This window comes from Diadema setosum, chromosome 4 (genome assembly GCF_964275005.1).
Source record: "Diadema setosum chromosome 4, eeDiaSeto1, whole genome shotgun sequence".
NCBI classification, from domain to species: domain Eukaryota; kingdom Metazoa; phylum Echinodermata; class Echinoidea; order Diadematoida; family Diadematidae; genus Diadema; species Diadema setosum.
The window spans coordinates 12054581-12076453 of NC_092688.1; the positions used below are offsets into that span (position 1 = coordinate 12054581).

Below are 21873 nucleotides of genomic sequence, written 5' to 3' on the forward strand. Positions count from 1 at the left end.
CAAGATTAACTCGTTATGTGCCACGTTCGCACGTCCGACTCAGTCGACGACGTGCCAACTTCGCATATTCTGCTCAACAAACAAAGCCGCCAAAACCGATCGATAAATCGCTAATCCTGCGGTACAATCAAAGCGTTTCTCGCGCTTTTGTTCCTCTCACATACGGCTTGTATTCTATGTGGTGAATGACTATCAAGTGGTGTTCCCAACTAGATTTTGCATGTACACTTTAAGTTTCTGTCACTATTTTATGTGCAAAAGTCATTTCTTTACAGTAATGTAGCAACTGGTAATTCAAAAGAAAAATTGACAATAGAATTGTTATAAATTGTATATGGAAGCAAAGTTTGGCATTCCTCTTTAACTTTGCTCACTATATTGTAGAAGTTATTACAGATTGGGAAAACAGAATTATTTCTCTAAGCATGACTATCTCCGTGTCTCAGAACAACGTGGCACACAGGGGGTTTCCACCATGGCACAGAAAGAGTTAAAAAGGTAAAGGGAAAGAGGGCCCTACACCACTATAATACCGTGCCCTTGTGTGATAGTCACATTTAAATGGACAATTGTCATTAATCACTTTTGCAAAAGAAACAATAAAAACAGAAAAAACAACAACCTAAATCCTCCAACACACACACTCAAACAAACTTAACAAACAAACAAACAAACAAACAAACAAGGGTATCAGGTAGTGTTCCCAGGGTGACAAGAAACCGCAAGACTCCACGCCATGGTCTTTCCTGCCTGACCTGGTTCATGGACCCCACATAATGGATATTGAGACATAAATGTTTCATCCTGTCCGTCAGTGCAAACATCCCCTCCTGCCCCCCCCCCCCCCAAAAAAAAAAAAAAAAATGGAATACAGTAGCAGCTAGCAGCGAAAGGCTGGACTTTCATCCTAAAATCAAGAGATTGACACTGCCTTTCATGCATGCCAAATTTCACCCAAAATTCACCTGAGATCTCTAGGGTGATGCCTTAATAGCAGAAAGGCACTGCCGGTGAAACTCCAGGGTAAAATGTCACGTGACTTTTCAGAAATCTCACCCTGGAACCATCCCTGGTAAACTAGCGGGTATCCCCGAGACCTCTTGGGTGCACCCGGGTGAAGGTGGAAAGTCATTGCGGTGAAACTCTTCGGTGAAAAGCGAAGGTCAGCATACCAACAATGTCTTGCCGGCATTTTTGCACACGCGCCATAGCATGTGTTTGGCACTGCATTTACTAGTATGAAAGAAACTCATCATGGGCATTCCCTGTTGGATTCCCCGTCGAATCACGTGGGTGATCACCGTAGTCACTAGCATGAAAGGGGCATGATACACCTTTTTACGTATTTGCAGCAAGATAATCTGCATCCAAATAACACAAATAACACCAAATAGACTATGAGATTATGTTCACCTGGATTGTCTGTGCTGGAGCATTCATTCCAGGTGGCCGCGTGGAGGATCAATGCACACATTTTGTACAAAGAAAGTACTTTAGCATGCATTATGCTTGCGTAAAGACGTATGACCTTTTGGACCTAATTAGGGTGCATAATACTGTGAAACATGTTAATCTATATCCCACAAGGAATCTGCATTATTCTTAAAACAACTGCTTCAGTCATGAGCTGACTGACTATAATGTTTAGCATAAAAAAGTGTCATCAATATTACTTGTATTTCTAATCTATTACAAGTCTCTGACCCCCCCCCCCCTTCAGAATTTAAGAATTAATTTTCAAATGCAACTGAACACTAGAAGTGCGAGGCACTTGAAAAAGTACCATGGCACAATGGTGGCTTTCAATTATGACTAATTTCAATGCTACATGTTTGACCATTTTTTAACTTTAAGCTATTCACCTCAAAATGTATGAATGAGCTCTTGGTGGTGTGAAAATTTTCTGTTACTTGTTTAAGTACAAATGTAAGTGCTAAAATCTCTCTGAAAAGAAAATTCTGTCAAACGATTACATTGCCTCCACATTTTCTCAATATATCTTCAACAAAATCATCATCTCCTCCCTGCCCCCCCCCCCCCCAAAAAAAAGAGGGAAGCATGATGACACCTATGAGGGTTACACTGGCGAAACAATACCTGGGATATGCGCCCGTCCTTCTGTCTTGAAATTGTGTTTTGAAATTGTGTTTTGTAACATGTGTTTTGTCGTGGCTAAAACAGGATTGTTTGGGCTCGAAAAGCTGACTGCTAGGGTTCAAGGGAAGTTTGAGAGAAGTAAAACAGTTCAGCTGGATGACACAAAACAAGGAAATTATAGACAAACAACAAAACAAAAACATAAAAAAAGACAGGTCTGACTATTATATTGAGTCTGCAAGGACTCACTGATCTTTTCATACACTTGTAGCTACAAGGCAATGGGCTCCCAGCTTGTGCCTGGATGGACTCTACATTCATGTTATCTGTCATGTGGCTTGGAAGTTTCCTCGCATGACATGTAATCAACCCTCCTCCCCCCCCCCCCTCTCCACAATGGAGCTGGAAGAACAAAAAACAAAACAAAACCAAAAAAACAAAAAACAAACAAAAAACCAAACACAAAAACCCCCAAACCTAATTATTACATAACACCAACTAGACAAACCACTTAACCACACCATGGTATAACCACAATGACCCCCTCCCCTTTCAACTCCATTATCATTTCCACTGTGAACTTTTCTGGTGGAAGAATTTGCATTATTCTAGATGAACAGTCGCAGAGCGGTTTAATGAATTTCTTTAAAGTGCTTGGAGAGTATAAACAGACTGCAAAATGAATATACTACAATGATTTTTATGAAACTGCTTGCAAAGTCCAGAACAGTGCATGGTATTAACATTTCAGAATTCCGATGGATTCCCATTTTCTTTGCTCAATTTTTCACGTAAAAGTTTCAGAACGATACAATGACCATGATATGGCTAAGGCATGGGGGGGGGGGGGGATGGTAGACAAGATGGGTAAAAAAAGAAAGAAAGAAAGAAGTGACTCTATTTATGCTTGCATCAGTCCTAGTATCTTATTTCAAATAACCCATGAAAATCTGCTCACCTTGAGCAGTCAATATGGATATCTTTCTTGCAGCACAAAGGGAAAATGTTAATTTTATGTCACATGATGGCGCTATTTTATATGTACCTGGAGGACATCCTTCACTCCCCTGAAATACACATGCAACCAAGGAAGGTATCAAGGGCACAGTTCCCAGGGGTAGTTCTTGTTGCTTTTTGGTTTTTGTGGGTTGTTTTGGGTTCGTGAAACATGCTGAGCAAACATTTTAACCACTTCTAGGTCTGTGCTGCTTTTATCACAAATCCAACAGAATTTTGTCAAGTGAGCACTGTAATCCCCACATGCCTAAAATTCAAGATGACACTTTTTAACATTTCATAATATGAAGATTCTCCACAGCCATGAACTACTAACTTTAACACAACAAATGCATGATTCTACATATAAAGCATTTGATCATTTACTTTGAAAAAAAAATAAGCTAAATCTAATAGCGAACTTGATTCTTGTGTCAGTGACACATCAAATCACAACAAAGGACAACAGTGGTGAAATAGATCTGTTCACACCCCTAGTCCACAACCGAGACTGAAACAGTATTTTCCATATTTGTACAATCTGACTTTGTCAGTTTCACTTGATGGTTTTTACTTTTGTCTAGTCTCCCTACCCCCCCCCCCCCCCCCACCCCATCCCAATACAAACACACAACATACACACACACTCACAGAATAAACACACCTATACAGGTCAAAAGATATAGACCGATGTTGAACAGGAAGCCTGGACCTAGACAAGGCTGCCAAGGGATGTGGGTAAAAACCAAGTCTCCCGTGAATGAGGAAAAACTCTGGATGGGACGGGAGCCTACGAGGTCTGGATCTCAAGGCCTCATCACCGACCGAAAGGCTCACTTTTTGACTCCTGGTAGGGATGAAACCTGCAGGTAGGTACAGCTCGTACCCGCAAGGCTGCAAGAGGTACATGTAGGTTTGTGCAGAAAAGACTAACAGGGGATTAGAGACCCTAAAAAGCTTTCTGCAAATATCCCCTGATGCATAACTGTGTTTAAAACCCTCCCCCAACGAACAAACAAACAAACAAACAAACAAACAAACAAAAATTACTCACGAGTGCCTTTCCAACCAAGGTAAATAAATATGGGATCAAATAATTTCTTTTGATGACACTTCGGCAATAAATGGGGTGACACAAAAACACACTGGCCTTTACAACCTCAGAAATAACAATTAAAAAAAAAGTCAAGTTAACTGAACATCATCTCTTTTTATGAGCCGATTTCTTACTACCCCTCTTGGTGGCCCAGATGACTCATGTGTAGCACTTGGTGTCACAGACATTCAAATATCAAAATCTTCAAATGAAGATTTAGTATACCTAAGAATTCCTTTTTTTTCCCCTCTCTTTACAAGATTTAAACTAAAATCAAGCAATTTACCAACAGTAAATTTGTGTCCTGGACTTCCTTCATGCAAATTAATTTACTATGAGACATTTCGACAGATTATCCAATGCATACTGACTTTCAAAGCATCAATCTCCATTTCTAGATGGGTAAAACTCAGTTCCGTGTTGACCTCTAACCTTTACCATGCTTTACAATATCACATTGTGTCCAAAATCTAAAGAGTACATGCACAGAGAAGAGACTTTTGATCCAAGAAAAGATTCAAGAAGCTCAGACTACTACTGGCTCGAGAGATGGCAAAATTGCGTTAGACACAAAAGTTTAGTGGCTCAAGTCACGTGAGGTCTCTTGGATGCGGAGCGATGCAAATGAGTCTCACCTCGAGTGATGGGACAAAGCACCGTGTCAGTGGAACAGGACATGGGACAAAGTGCGATGATTTGGCTCAGTTGGTAGCATGTCTGCCTCCAGATCCAAAGGACCCGGGTTTGATTCCCGAGTCTATCTGAGGAATGTTGTATGTAATCATACCTTCTCCTCTAGTAAGAGGCAAAAAACTCTGTCCCTTGGATAGGACATAAAATAGAGGTCATGTGTGTATGAGAGAGTCACAACTCATGCAAGTAAAAGATCCCGCTTCATTCATTAAAAAGAGCAGGGAGCATAACCTGGTGAAGTGGTCTTGCCTCACGTCCAACTGGACCCCATGGAAGACCAGCTAGTGCAGGTGAAAATGGGCTATCCAGCCATCTTCTCAGATGGAAAAATGAAACAAACAGTCAGGACATAAAGAAAATGCCCATCATGGCAAGAGGTTACAACCAGTACTTGTAAACTAAAACAACAATCCTGGAACAAAACAAACAAAGAAAAAACAAGACTAAAACATATGAGCTAATTACAATAACCCCATGAAAGTTACGTGAAAGTGGTCAATGACAATAAACTTGAATTGAGTGTACAAAATGACACCTCATAAAGTTCACGCGGGGTTACAACTTGTAGCTGTGAGACTGCTAAACGCGTCCATGCTTGCTAAGCAATAGAAAGCAGAATCCTCCATGAGTTGGGTGTTGAAATGCTTACATGTGTCTTAATTTTCCTTGAATATCATATCATTTTCTGAACAAATATTCAGCTATACTGAGTTATCAATTTCAGGCATTCTTCACAGGCCACTGACTCAGCAGGCTAGTGCTAATGTTGATGTTCACCTTATTTGTAACAATGTAACATGGAAACTACAAATGTAGCTCATTGCAGCAAGCAAACCCCAATATGCAGTCATACACTTGTAACTATGAGAATGAACTATAAACATACACAATATACAAGGATCCAACCCCCGGCCATTGTCCTTTCTAGCAATGGCACGCAAATGATGCAAAGTACAGTGACCTTAAACGTTTCTGTAAACATTCAGATTGATCTGAGTGATGATTTGTGAATGAAGAAGAGAATATCTGACTGAAAGGGAAAACAGTTTTGACCAAAAGTAATGGCGGATACAACACCACGGCTGAAACTACGGAAACCATTACCACCCGTGAGAAAAATTCATGGCCATTTGGGTATCAATAAATCATTATCCTTCCCATCCCATAATGGAGAAACAGACAAACAATGCACAGATATTTATAATGAAAGTCATCTCTGCAACTGCCCTTCGGATAACGAAGTACCTTGGCAATTGACATCCTGATCAAATGACAGTGATAGTTTGTGAAGGAAAACTCATTTGTTATGTGCAGACAGACAACATACACCTTGTCCATGCAAACAAGTAACTCCTCCTAAACTGTCCTGACCCCCCCCCCCCCACCACCACACCTACCCCGCCAGCAAAAAACCAAAAAAAAAAACCAAACTAATGGATATTTATGAAGATTCTGAGGAAAGAGTCAGCTCTGATGCTCTGATGTGATGATTCACAAATTCTTGCCTGCTCAGGGTTTACCAAGTACGCATTATGAAACAATTTATAATACCAAAAGACATTTTCAGGATCTTTACAGTATGTGGGCGTGGTAGAAATGAATATTCCAGCTTTACAAGGGGCACACGATGTACAGTGTAAATGCAGTGATTGGTGAGGAAGACTAAACACAGTCACTCTGCCGACAATATGAGATACCCGGAACTTCATCGAGCCCCTCCCCTTGATCGCTCGGTGAAAAGAGGGGTCACAACCGCTGTTCGACCCAAGGGGCAATGACCAGGGACCTCCTTGCCTGGCGGAGGTTTTCGGTCATCCAAGCCAGCTGGAAAGTGCAACTATGACTGACCACCACCACGCCCACGAGGACATCACATGCAAGGACCGTGATCCAACACTACCATCACTGCACTGAAGTAGTTTCCACTGGATGCATTTAAGCTTGACGTTTCCACCCAGTTCATCCCTTGCTGGAGGTTAACAAGTTTATGAAGTGATGGTAAAGTGATTCCATGCGAAATGGTGTCAGGTTTAATAGTACACATGGCCTCTACCATTGGGGCAAAGTCCGCAGCAAACGAATGAGAGCTAGGGGACATATCTGTACCACTATCTCTCCCCAGTAAACACAGTAATGGGGAAAAGAGCTCCAAAAGATGACTTCTGCTGGTGTAAAAATGGACTTAACCCTTTCACCCTGATGAACCGCCCAACTGTGCTATTCATGTGTGTGTCTTCTGCCTGGTTCATATGGACCCTGCATTACTGTATTCTGCAATCTATAAATGTCCTGAAATATATGATCAATTTGTCTTAACCCATGCAAAATCATTTGAAATTTGACTTGCTTTCAGAATCTTTTTTTTTCATCTATTCCATGAAAAAACAAACAAACAAACAAACAAACAAACAAACAAACAAACAGACAAGCCCCAGGACAGTCATTAAAATAGTAAACACTGTTCAGAAATTTCCCAAGCACATTACAACCAGTGGCTTTAATTACTATCAATACAACAAAGCCATTGTAAACACAAAACTTACATCACTGTTGGCTCTGCTGAGGTAGATATAAATAAGGGGTAACAAATATGCCATCTGCAGTAACTGACAGTTTCTACAATATCACAAGCACATTTGATAATATTACATGCTGCATAATACCAGCAGAAAAAAAAAAGGGATTACTGCGAGCTTTCATTTCCTGCAAGGTGGAATAATGGACCTTGAATATACTGCAATGAAATATACAGGTGATGGTGTGGGAGGGAGAATATGAAAAGTTCCATAATGAAGAGTTTGAAATGCTTTAACATAAAGGAGGTTATATGTCCTATGGGTTAGTCAAAGTACTTGAAGATTGATGCATACTTCTGACTCCAATCATCCTTGGCAGCCAATTTTTTTGCAGCATCAACAACATGCCCACAACCTAGGTACAAATGCATCATACTGTGCCTTATATGAAGAGTGAACCCTTAATTGGCTTTCCTAATTTCGTTGCTTGCTGCTCCCCTAAAATCGCATTTCCACGCATTTTGCATATCATCACAGACTCAAATTTCACTACAAAGGCTAAGGATACATAATTTGGTTTTAATATTGGTTGCTCTTCATATAAATATGTCACACTTTGCCATTTGTTCATGTAACCCATGTTCTGCCCATGGGAGAATATTACAAATGGCCAGCTGTCACAATATTATATTTATCCAGTTCTTGACCGTACTGATATTTGACTAACCCATATAATACACAATTATGAGATGGGTTTCATGACATGGTAGTATAAATATATCTGGAAAATGCACAAAATATCAAAAAACTAAAAGGATTGTGAAATACAATCACAAGGATATGGGCAAAGAGTGCTGGTTCTTTTCAATGAAACAGAATGGGTGAATGTGGGAGCACCTGCAAAATATATTTGTACCATTATACCAGCATAAGTCTCCTGTATAAAATAATGTTTCGCACAAGTATATTAAGCGAGATGAGACAATAGAAACATGCTGCTAAGAAAGGAGTGAAATAAACTTCATATCCCAAAGTAGCAGGAAAAAAGAAAAAGACAGAAACTTAATGGAGGGGGGGGGGGGGGAGTTAGAGGGAGACACAAAGACAGAGACTAGTAATAATAAAAGGCAAGGAGGCAAGGCATTCCTATGTACCGTGTATTTATACCACCTGCTACCCGGTGGTGGTGGGTGGGAAAGGGGGGTGGGGGTGTGGGGAGGATTAAGGGGTATGGTGGTAGTGGTGGTGGCTGGGGAATGGGGGGAGGGCATAGGGCAGGAATGGTGTGGAATGGGGTTAGAAACAGGGGTTGGGGGAGGGGGGGGGGGGCTGGGCGAGTGAAAGGAGAGGGATCCTATACTGGAATATGGACATGTGGCTGGGCTGACTGTTCCCTCTAGGTGGAAAGATACACCGGTACATTGTACATCGTATGTGACTAGCTACACAGGAAACTTGACAGGATCTAATTCGGCTTCAAATCTCTTCCGCGTACAGACATGATGACATCACGCTGGCATTGTGGGCACTGTAGATAGCTTTCCAGAGGGAATGTACTTTTCTCACCCCTTTCACACCAAAGGGTGCAGAGGACTGGTGTTAAAGGGGGGGGGGGGTGGGGGTGGAGTTTTGCAGCATGGAGGACTTGTTAGAAATTTAGTAAGCCGTGGGGAGAGTGCTAACAGAGTGCGTAGAATGCACACGCGAGACAGGATGTCAAACATGGTTATTTACTGTCCCCAACCTGAAAATATTCTGCCAGTAGAGGTCTCTTGCCAAGGAAACCCGCAGGTGCAAGGACAGACGTGCATTTATAGGGCATCCCTCGAGTTCACTGTACTTTACTCTGCTGCTCTGCCAGCAAGTTGAAGTTGCCGCTGAATACTACATTCATTTTTCCCTTTATCATTGACTCTAGTAGATGAATACAATGCCAGCTGATACCAACGCATTCTTTTTTGTTTTATTTGCCTCCTCATTCCATAAGGCCCATACATGTAGATAAAATGGTTACGTGACAAGACCAAAGCTGTATATACCTGCCTAAGTATCAACAACATTTCATCAAAGTATCGAAGTATCAACGCATTCTTTTTTGTTTTATTTGCCTCCTCATTCCATAAGGCCCATAGACAAAATGGATACGTGACAAGACCAAAGCTACCTGCCTAAGTATCAACAACATTTTATCGAAGTAAATGATAAGAATTGTTTTCATGCTTTGAAAACATGCTCAACTCTCTTGCGCTGGCAATATAAAACAAAGGAAAATGAAGGGTGCTGCTGCTATAGAGAGAGATGCGGTGGGGAAAAATAAAATTGAGGATGCAGAGAGTATCATGTGACATGTAAACTACAAAATGGGAACAGCATTTATATAATCATAATGTATCTCCAGGAACCCGTAGCATACACATGTAAGACTAGCCATCATTTACTAACCATAGCAATCAATGTAGATCCGAAAATTCAACTCTGATTGCTCAATTCAAGATGGCCATTGCTGCTATAGGCCAGTAATTGACAAAGTCTTTATCGCAGACATATGTAGATATGCAAGGTTTATATACATTTCTGCTCAAAAGTGATATTTTGCACATACTCCATCACACAATCCCAAATGCATGCTGCTTATTATCCACTGACAACCCAATTCTAAATTGTTGTTTTTCTTTTCCCCTTTTTGAAAACACCTGCAAGCTTTAAAGGGATCGTATAGTTTTGGTTGAGACCTAACTTCAGGTTTTGAACATTTTTTTTTTTTTTGGGGGGGGGGGTGAGATAATGAGAAACCTCTTAAGAAATATGATACAGCATGTAATTCCCAAAGGGATTTGATGTTTATTTGATGAAAATTGGTTTTGAAATGGCTGAGATATCCAAAACAGAGTGATCCTAATAAAGTGTGGGACCCACATTTTATTACGATTGTTTTGTTTTACTTTGTTTTTGGATGTTTCAGCTATTCCAAACCCGATTTTTATCAAATAAACTTTGAATTCCTCTTAAAATGGTATGCTCTGTACTATTTCAGAAATGTTTTCTTGGTATCTCGCAAAAAAAATTAAAGCCAAATTTTCATCTCCACCAATACTGTACCATCCCTTTAAGCTATCATTATGAAAAAAAAAGAAGAAAGATATAGAAGTGGAGAGCTTCATGCATTTTGACACACTCCCACACATACACAACAAACAAACACACACACACACATCCATACAAATGTTATGTTTAAGTTGCAAAATAGGAAGATGCACATTCCAGAGCACATTCGGTTGAAACTATCCAGAGGTATACTACTGCAGGCGACCCTACAAGTGTAGTTCACAAAGCAAAACATTGTGAACCTCGTCATCAGCAAACTGCAAAAGCCGGCCTTCGATTTTTAACAATATTATGATTGTTAACTTTTTTTAGGTAGGGTAGAGTTTATAGACAGTTTGGTAAACATCAATTCACCTGTTGGAATCAACGTGACGAGGCAAATGTCTGCCCCTCTCCCTATTACGCTTGTTTACTTTCTGAGTAAGTTGGTTACATTGAGATGCTTCCTGCCACTTCTCACCTTGAAGCTCGGTTTCCTCTTTGTGGCTAGTACTTTTTTATTCTTTACTTTTTTTTTGCTCATTTGCTTTTTTTTCCCCACTTGCATTTATCCATGTCTATGGACTAAACTGATTATGCGTCCTCCCACTTTTGCTTTGGCCCTTTTTTTCAACCTAGGTTTCCCTTTCACCTTGTCAATGCATATATGAATGGATTAATTATTCAAAAATCATCAATTCTATTCATGTATTCATCTACTTAATAACCTGTTTATTTCACTTAATATTTTTCATAATCACCTAGCCATCTATTTATCCAATCGTTTTAATCATCTATATTTACATGGCTGCCAACTCTCACACAATTAGTGTGAGACTCACTCAACTCACAAATTTTAACTGTCTCATTCTGATGAAAGAATTCTCACGCTGAACAACCCACCCCCTCCCCCATGGGAGTAAAACACAAAACTTGGTCCCAAAAATCCCTGATAATCCAACTTTCAATATGCCCAAGCCCAAACTTTCAAGATTTTCCCACTGGCACACTCTCTCTGTGCATGTGTTGAAATCTTTACTGAGGTATGCACCAGAGCACACCATGTAAAATGTAAAATTGTCAAAGCTCCATCCAGAGGAAGGGGGGGGGGGGGGGAGGCACTCCCCTGCCACACCCCCTCCCCCCACCACCGTCGCTTAATGATCAATTGGGTTTGGTCACTCGCTTCCTCACAACATCTTGGTCCATACTCGCCCTCAAGGTTGGCAGGCAGCCTTGCATTTATCTATCTATTCATTGATTGATGTTGCTCTACACTCTCATTTCACCAAGTACACCTCAATAAATGTATTGAATTACCCGTCACGTGAGGCTGGTTCGGCCATATTCACTTTGGGATGAAATTGGGGGAACAAACGATAGAGGAAGACACAGAAAAAATACATTGAAAAAGAATCAGGAATGTTCCATTGCTTCTAACTGCAGTGACGGTTTCGAACATTCACGCACAATTGAGAAAGGTATGGATCCTTATGCAGGGCACTGCAAATTCACGAAGAAGGAATGCCTTACAACTTATTGCACTGTGGTTAATCTAATGTGAGCCAACATTTCTGCTTTCGGCGGGACTAACATTGGGTCTCATGATCTGCCTAATAGAATACAGACAAGCTCTTTGCTGGACCCTCTATCCTCTTGCTATCATTGTAACCAAAGTGTGAAGGATAAGGTAAAAGGGTTCAAGCACTCTTCACATGTTTAGAAACATCCAAACAATCAAAAATTGTGTGGCACACACAGACACATACATGTACAAAAAACAAAAAAAAACAACAAAAAAAGATTGACAAAAGAGATGGGCTACAGATACAATGAGAGATTAAAATGCCCTACATGTGCATGGCAGAAATCCAGTGCAAATACATATTGTACAACCCGACACAACAATACCCTGATTAAAAGTCACAGACATATTTAATCTAAGAAAATGTGACAATGAGGTGATTTGGCTTAATTACAAGAAAAATTCAATACCTTCAGTCTAAAATTCAAAGAATACATTTTTGTAAAATTTGGGGCATTTTCATAAAGCCCGTTACTACAATGCATGGTGTTCCAAATAGCATGATTCACAGCAACTAAACTTCAGAGTCCATTTTCCTAAAAATCGTATTCATCAGCTTGCCAGCTTTTGTTGTTGTTGTTGTTGTTGTTGTTCTGTTTAAATCTAAGGCAGATTTTCAGAAATAAAGTGGGAAAAAAATTATACATCACTTGAAAGCTGAACATGTGGAGAATTTATCAACAAATCAATAACAACAACCAGAAACTAAAAGTTTGCCAACTTCATCAGGATTCTGTTGGGTTGGGTCGGGTCCCATACATAAGTTCTTGTCTTCCTTTCTCCTCTTTCCTCACTGCCAGTATAAGCTGGTCAGTGACTTCCTCTCTCTGCCTTTGATCACAACCTGTATAATTTGAATTGTCCTACCCGAATGCTATCACATTTCGTCATTTTGATCTGAAAGGCCACCCCTCATAAAGCAACACACCCAAGCGGCCATCTTCTAATCTAATTCATGGACACCCCTTCCAACACTCTCGAACGGATGTGAAGTTGAAACCACAGCGGCCTCCTGGTTTACTTATCAGTAAATGGAATCTCCTAGAATTGACTGGATTTCATGCAGGCATGTATCTCAGTGTGATAAGAATGATATCAACCTTCTCCTCATTCGTGTTACCTTGATCACTGCTTACATCCCTCTTCTCCCGATCATCAATCAACCAGGCAATCAGTCAATCCATCCACCTAAAAATCCACCACTCATCCATTTTTCCCCACCCTTGTTCTTCTTCACTGCTCTCATCGCCATTGTCCCCACTACCATGACCATCATTGTGATTATCACTATTACCAGCATTTTCTATCTTTTTGTCATAGCTAAAATCATCATAATCAACATCGTAGCCAACATTACCATGTTCTTCATCACCAATCTTACGAACTCTCCGTTGTCATCATATCATCGTGATTTAACTCTAACAACTGTCTACTACCATCACTATGATCATCTGAAAGTGCCATCATCAAAACTTTATTGTTGCTATCACCATGGCTACCATTATCATCCTCATCATCATCATCTCCTCGCAACAATCATTATCATCACCATACCTGCGTCGCAACAAAGCTTATCTCTGTTCTCGTTTTAATGATCACTCATTGCTGCCACATTGAGCACGCCCATTCCTCAAGAGATCACACAAAATATATATATATATATATATTGAGCATCTCTGCATCACCATTTCACAACAAATTCCTTACCTCTTCATCGTCCGCATCGTCGCTTGACGACTCTGATGAGATGTACTCCTTGCTCTTGTAGTTTCCGCCCGAGCCGGCTCCGGCACTGGACTTTTTGGGGCTGGGCGAAGTCTTCTTCGACTTGCTGGCTGAATCGGGGGACTTGGACTTCTTGGTGCTTTTGCTGGTGACAAAAAACAAGAGCACACACACACAAAAAGTAAGATAATTTACTTACAAAAATTCAGACATCTAACAATGCTCCATGTGACACCTCTGGGTTGGAACTGACAGTTGGAGTGCTTGCATGACCCTAATACATTCTCCTCATTAGTGTGTGGATCTAATTGCATCTGTACTGGCAGCAGCATACAGTATCAAGTCCCTCTAATTTTGATTCCCTGTGTGGTGGTGTGCTGAGGCAGTGTCATTTTATTCTCAAGTCAAGAAAATGAGAAATTTCATTCATTTACACATTGATAATTCAGGAAATCAAGGCATTTACCAGTGTATTGACTGTAGGTCTCCCAAGTTCCAGGAAGCTTGTGGGGGGGGGGGGGGGAGGAATGGAACTTGTAACACTTTCAGTTACAGCTGAAGATCTGGTATCACACATTCAACGTTAAATCAGTGTCGGTTATCATGGATAAGAATGGGTGTTCCATGCAGGGGTCAGAGCTCTTCAGGAACAGGTAAGCAACTTGCCATTCTAAGCCTCTTAAAAAAAATAGCTAAATTGTGCAAAAAACTGTTGAGCTGATCCTATTACTCCCCGTCATTTGAAGATATGCTTGGACCTAGACACAGAGGTCCTAAAAGTAACTGTTACCGAGTTGCTCTGGAAACTTACAAATGAGCAACAGGTGATAATTTAGAAATATGATGCTTTTCCTAACCATGCATCCAATATATCCTTTCAATTTTCTGCCCCCTTTGAAAAGTGCTCGCTAACACTGATGACCAAACCAGAGTGAGATAAAACAGAAAATAACACAACAACAAAATCCCAAGGCAAATGAACTAGATCTTTTCATTCTTATTTTGTTCTGAACAAACTATCTGTTTATTTGTACATCAAGGTCTTAATTCATAAAGATTGAGTGCAAGTAATGCTCAATCTGCTAAAAGTTACGCTTGATATTTCTTGAAATCAAGTGTGAGCATCTTTATGAAACAGGACTTACGCTCAATATTGAACTTGTGCTCGATTTAACCAGTTATGCTCAAGATCAATCGCAACTCTTTATGAAACAGGCCCAAGGGATCTAAAAATCTGAAAGTTTGGTGGACCCCAAAAAGAAATGCAATGGCCCAAATAACAGAAACAGAACAATCCATTCTGAATGTTACGAACCCTACAGAGTAACCAAAATACAGCCTTTTTGAAAATTTGTAGCCCCAACATCAATCTTTAGTGCCCCCAGGCCATAGCTGCTGTCTAGCCCTGTATGTGTCTGTTTCTTAACACTCTTCTGCAAATTTCTCCCTATATTCTAAACCCAAACCGCTACTCCGTTGATACCTGGCAGGTTCGTAACCCTCCTCGGCAGCCTTCTCTCTGTACTCAGCCATTGCCGCCTCATACTCCTTCTTCCGCTCGGCCGCGAGGGCGCTCCACTTGCTCTTGTCCTCCATCTTCTGCCACAGCTCGCCGGCCTTTTTCGTCAGCTCTGTCACGCTGATGCCAGGGTACTGCTGCTTGATCGACTCGCGCTCCTCGTTCAGCCACAGCATGTAGGCGGAGGGCGCCCTCTTGGGCCGGTTGGCATCCTTCTCCTTCTTCCGCTTCTTGCGCGGCTTCTCCGACTGCCGATGGGAGAGAGTGATCGTGAGTCCCGGTTTTTAAAGATAATAAAAAGTTTTGGTACCTCAAAAGTTTCCCTGAATTTCCGTGTTTCAGGTTAAAGTACCTTTCATATAACTAACACTGTGAGACTTACTCGCCCCAAAGTGCTCTCATTTCTTAGTAATCATGCAATTAACTGCGACCAGCAGCCCCATACGCATAGCGACCAGCAGCCCCATATGCATAGCGTAATGGGGCTTCGCATTGTAGCATTCAGGATCATGACAGATTTAGTATCGCGGGTAAATATCAACTTAAAATCAAAAAAATTTTTCAATTTGAAGACTTACCAATTAAGTTGAAGTCTTGAAAAGAGGCTTCAGGCAACGTTTGGTTCTGCCAATAGTCCCTTTCTGTTCGAATTGATGACTGAATGTGACACTGTCGAGAGGACCTTGGGAGAGCTACATACACTGATTACTACGGCCAGCGCATACGCACACATCACATGCGAACAAATTTCAAATCCATGAACGGATAAGATGTTTGTGTGCGCATGCGCTGGCCGTCAATTCAGTGTAGCTCTCCCCAGGTCCTCGCGATACTAAATCTGTCATGATCCTGTAAGCTACAATGCGAAGCCCCATTTAGCTATGCGTATGGGGCTGCTGGTCGCATGCGTATGGGGCTGCACGCTGCTGGTCGCAGTTATCATGCAATAATGGTTTCGTACAATACGTGTACTACCTCGCCGCCGTACGGCGGCGGCTCTGGTATGAAACCATTATTGCATGATTACTATTAAAGACATGAGAGCACTTTGGAGCGAGTAAGTCTCACAGTGTTAGTTATATGAAAGGTACTTTAACCTGAAACACAAACTAAGACAAGAAAATTCAGGGAAACTTTTGAGGTAATACCAAAACTTTATATTATCTTTAAAAAAGTACTCCATATTCAAGATGTGATCACTCATTTTGTGAAAGTGTACGCAAAGTGTAATGTTTACAGTTTGAAGATAAAAAGACAATCACAAATAGTATCACTGCCTGATATCCTTTGCAAAAACTGTTAACTTCTCTCTAAATTCTACAGTAAGAAATGAAAATATTTCAACTCCCATTATATAAAGCATGTTTGATCTTATAGCAGCTACACCTTGTTTTGCAATAAATTTAAGTCTACTAATGAGTGCTAAGAATTAACTTCCACTGGATTTTGAATGCTCAGTGTACCTAAAGAGGCAAACCTTCTCATTCACTGACATGTGTATCTCCCTGGGGAAAAATAACTCTGAATTCATGGACGCCGTTGTTATGGACATGATGGGATATTTAAGAACTCGGTCAGGTAGCCTCCTGTTGAATCAGGGAGACTTTACTGCTCCGCATGCTGGTTCATCGTTACAGAGTACCGAAGCGTGATGTCACAGCCATTCATCGCCATGGAAACTGGTTCTAAACGACCTCACCTGACCGGAATATCTGCGAACACTATTGTCGTAATCAAAACCATGCTTGCACCTACGTAATTCCAAACCAAGCTACAATAAAAGATTGTGACATCATCACATAGGTATTCTACATTCTTTGATTTTGTTTACTCTTTCGGGGGGGGGGGGGGGGAAGGAGAAACAGTCTTGGTCCTCTTCTTGGGCTTGGACTTGCTCTATTTATATTTAATATTAATTAATACGTGTGAAATCATAAATTTTGCTCTAATTCAGAAAATAAAGCTAATGACATCCTAATTTTTGGTGACATTATTCCTTGTAGCAATCCTAACAATGTATTTGAAAAAAAAAATTGGTATCAAAGTTAATTTCTCATGTATTCTATTGTTTTATGAATTTCTTATGTATATCTTTGTTTTTCAACATTTTTTTTCCGTTTTTTTTTCCACAAAATTTATTACAGAACCTATTTTAAGCATAATTATGCTAAAAATGCTAAAAAAAAAAAAAAAAAAGATGCTAAAAATCCCCAAACTTACGACGGTCTTGGTCCTCTTCTTGGGCTTGGACTTGGTCTTCTCCTTCTCCTTCCTCTCCTTCCTCTCCTTCCTGGCCCTCCTCTCCTGGTTCTCCTCCTTCATCTTCCGGTACTCGTAGTCGTCGTCGTCCTCCCCGCCGCTCCCCGCCGTGTAGTCCGAGTCGGAGTCGGAGCTGCTCGGCTCGACGTTGCTGTCGTACCTGTCGGTGTGATTGCAGAGTACACAATTTTTATCCGGAGGTTGATCTAGGCTTAAAAGGGATTTAACCCCAAGCATGTATGTCCATTCAGTGAATGCAGAAATATTGGTTTACAAAAAAAAAAAACAGTGATGAAGTTAGAAGTAAATTTGACAATCCATTCAAAATTTATGAATTATAGCATTAAAAAAAAAAAAAAAATCTGTGTTGCCATTATTGCTGCATTAGAAGGCTGCAGTAATTTGTGATGTGACGCTAGTGGAGTAACATAATGGAAATACATGTATGTTGAAAATTCCACAAAATTTCATCTTTAGGAAAAATACACATTTTGTTGATTTGCTCCTGATATGCTGAGTCAGTCATATTAATGTTATTTCCCCCTGCCTCCTGTAAGAGGCAACTTTCATTATGTCAGAAAAATTAAAAAAGAAACACGAAAGTTCATCTCCATGAAAAGTACACATTTTGTTGATTTGCTCCTGACATGCTAAGTCAGTCATGTTAATGATAATTCCCCATGCCTCCTGTAAGAGGCAACTTTCATTATGTCAGAAAAATGAAAATAGAAATACAAATTATTTGTCCAACATGACAAAGTTAAGATTCCAAATTTGGGGTCAAAGCTGAGGACTGCAATCGTTACAAGTTAATGGTGACTATCTGACTTTAAAAAGATTTATCAGGTAATTAACAATAAGTAAATAGAGCGGGTGTACAGGGTTTTACACTAATACCTGCATTGTCTACGTGGTATCATAAAGCTAACCCATGGCTGGGGGAAAAGATATGTGAAAAGAAGATTTTAGAATCGAGTGGCCAGTACACAGGGACTGCTATTCTTTTCCTCCATATGGTTCTGCCATGTATATGACATAATAATAACATAATAATATATCAATTTATAAAACGCAAAACCTACAGACATATATTTTTCTGCGTTGCAAAAGCTTCTGATGAACTTGATGGTAATAGACAGTAAAATGAAAAGATGTGTTTTGAGTCGTGATTTAAAGACTGCTACAGTTGGGGATTTCCTGACTTCTAATGGTAGGTAATTCCACAGTTTGGGAGCTAAAAGATGCAAGAACAGTATAGGTCCATTTAGGAAAAACGGGACAAGGTAACTCACTCCTCTGCGACATCGCTGGCGCTTTCCAGGGGGTTGAAATCCTCATCTGATGATGAAAATAAGGTGGAGTCACATGACCATAAAATACCAATGAGACAAGATATACAGGTGGTCTCAATTCAATCAAAGCAGTATAGAAGGAACACTAAAAGATCACAATAAATATGAACTCTTCGAGACAACAGGAATAAAGTGAAATCAACCATCCTTGTGCGGTCCATGTTCATGTATTCTTAAGCACATAGAATAACTGGCGAACACTTGAGGTGACTGATTATTGAAAAGTGTGGTAAATACTAAAAAGAAGAGAGTACAAAAAAAATGACTAAGAAATCTCTGAGGTAAAGACTGTCTGGTTGAAAAATGAGTACATTCAGTTTTATGATATTTCTTCTCCTCCACTAATGTGTATAATCAGTATCATGCAATAAACAGCCAATGGCCCAATTTGAAATAAATACAATCTGTTAAAAGGACACACTGTCCCTGGGGTGACAAGGCCTCATATCTCAAAATGACAAATTTTCAGGAGGGGGGGGGGGGAATTCCTTGTTGCAACCAGAGTTTTTGCAAAATAGCACAATTATGTTGACATTAAAAAAATGTAGAAAACACTGTTTTAGATTACATTAAACAATGGTTCTGTTTAAAATCTAAATGGATACTTATGCTATTCAAAATTGAGTTAAATAAAAAAAAAAAAAATATACCAATTGAGATATGAGGTCCTGTCACCCCATGAATGATATGACAAAGAGTGAAATAAAAGTTTTCATCTGTTGGAACCTCCTTGTCTATAGACAGGTCCACTCACCGGATTCCGAATCGGAGTCGTCGTTTTCGTCGATCTCGCCCTCCTCCTTCTCGCGTCCCTCGGCCTTCATCTGCTCCAAGTAGGCATCGTGCGTGTTGTCGTCGTCGCTGTCACCGAACTCGTCATACTTCACCGTGTCCTGTGGGAAAGGTCATACGGGGATCAAGCATCGTCAAGAACAAGTGATGACCGAAAATGGACCATGTTCAATGTCAGAGACCACTGCTCTCCTTGAGTCCAAAAGAGTCAATAAAAACCAAGCAAATCCAATGGACGAGTATAAGACAGCCCATCTATTCCACTGGGTCGCCCAGCAATATATGCAAATGATCTAGATATTGAATTATTTGGAAAAGCTAGTTTTTGTCTTTGTTTCACAAATATCCCAATGTTGAGCTTGACACTACTTGCATCATTCAACAAATGTGCACATCACATTGACATAATACCTTCTCGGAAGGTAAGTGATGTCAAAATCAGTTTCAGGGATACAGCATATAATTATAAAAAAAGGTGTAATGCATTGCTTGTTGCCAGAAGAAATCAGTAGAAATAGAACAAGGAGCAGACATCCATTACAGGCAGTACATCCAAAAGTCTACTTACACTCTTCATGCCTCTGTTCTTAACCCTTAGCTTCTTGCCTGTCACAAATTCAAAGAGAGGTTTGTAGTCATCCCTGCAAAGAAAAAAACAAACAATGAGAATACATGCATACATATATTTAGATACTGTGAAGCAAGATTCTTCATGCCATGAGATTTTCATGAATTGGAGCTAAAAGCCTTATTTGTGAAATTTACAAAATAAAAATGCATGTGAACATTTCTGGTTTACAGTATATATATCTATATAATAAACATAATTATACATTTTTAAAATAATCCACATAAATACTGGTCTATGATTGGTCATAATGCAATCAAATGTAACCATGATCAGGATCATTATATTGTGAGCAGTGATGCCAAACCAGGTAATATAATAAGTGCTACTACTGCTTCTGTACTCCCTTAACACTTTATGTGCCACGTTCGCACGTCCGACTCAGTCGACGGCGTGCCAACTTCGCATATTCTGCTCAACAAGCAAAGCCGCCAAAACCGATCGATAAATCGCTAATCACTACTAATCCCGCGGCACAATGAAAGTGCCTATCATGCTTTTTTTCCTCTCTTATACGGTTTGCATTCTATGTGGTGATTGACTATCAAGCGGTGTTCCAAACTAGATTTGCACGTACATTCTAATTTTCTGTTACGGCTTTATGTGCAAAAATCATGCCTTTAGAGTAATGTAGCAAATAGTCATTCAAAAGAAACATTGAAAATAGATTCGTCATACAATTTATATCGAAATAATGGTTGGCAGTCATCTTTAACTTTGCCTACTATTATGCCCATCTTAACAGAAGTTTGTAGAAGTTATACAAATTGGATAAACATAATCCTCTCAAAGCATGACTACCTTCGAGTCTCGGAATAATGTGGCACACAGGGGGTTTCCACCATGGCACATAAAGAGTTAAAAAATAGTAGCAGTAAAAGATATGCAGTGAAAAGAACCAAAACTTAACAAACAAACTGGCCAAGAAACAGATGGAAAGGAAAGAGAAAAGTTGCCATGCCATGGCATTACAGTATTTCAAACTGCAAAATACTGGACTTACTTCTCTATGCTGCTGAATACAAAGATGGTGGTGGTCCGCGTCTCGATCTCGAAGTCGAAGTACCGCAGGCTGCCCGTGCCGGCGAAGTTCACGCACTGGATCTCGTCGAAGCGGATGTGCATGGGCGGTTTGTGGACGAACATGAAGCCCCTCTCGAGGGGGTAGAGGAACCCACTGTTGGACTTGTAGGAGCAGTTGATGGCATGAGCCCCCTTGTGTCTGTATCGTCAGCAGGTAGAGAGAAAAATTGCCTCATTGTCATCATATCAGAACACCTTAGCGATTACCATCAACATTGATAATGACAATAATATTTACCTATCATCATTGCTACCATAATCATCATCATCATCATCATCATCAATACTTTCTGCATTTATTCAGAGCGGCTTTTTTAGTATTCACGCCGTTTTTTTTCACAGGGCCCTGCTATCAACAACATCATTATTCATCACTGCTGGTGCGCCATTACATATACCTGGGTCAAGAAGGATATGCCGGGTTATCATTTTGGCTGTACACACTGGC

At 40.3% G+C, this 21873-nt stretch overlaps 1 protein-coding gene across 2 annotated transcripts in view; it reads right to left on the reverse strand.

Moving 5' to 3' along the window:
• LOC140227559 (FACT complex subunit SSRP1-like) overlaps positions 1 to 21873 on the reverse strand; it is an 86792-nt gene that overhangs the window by 51662 nt on the left and 13257 nt on the right. Inside the window, exons 9-16 of one of the 2 annotated variants that reach the window (XM_072307973.1) lie at positions 21346 to 21564; positions 20283 to 20355; positions 19677 to 19815; positions 18863 to 18908; positions 17532 to 17730; positions 15276 to 15559; positions 13775 to 13937; positions 11712 to 11833 (exon numbers count right to left, since the gene is read on the reverse strand). In XM_072307973.1, coding sequence (XP_072164074.1) covers positions 11831 to 11833; positions 13775 to 13937; positions 15276 to 15559; positions 17532 to 17730; positions 18863 to 18908; positions 19677 to 19815; positions 20283 to 20355; positions 21346 to 21564 — 1126 coding nt within the window. In that variant the 3' untranslated portion in view covers positions 11712 to 11830. Of the gene's footprint in view, positions 1 to 11711; positions 11834 to 13774; positions 13938 to 15275; positions 15560 to 17531; positions 17731 to 18862; positions 18909 to 19676; positions 19816 to 20282; positions 20356 to 21345; positions 21565 to 21873 lie in introns of those variants that run through there. The other variant, XM_072307972.1, reaches the window with a different exon arrangement.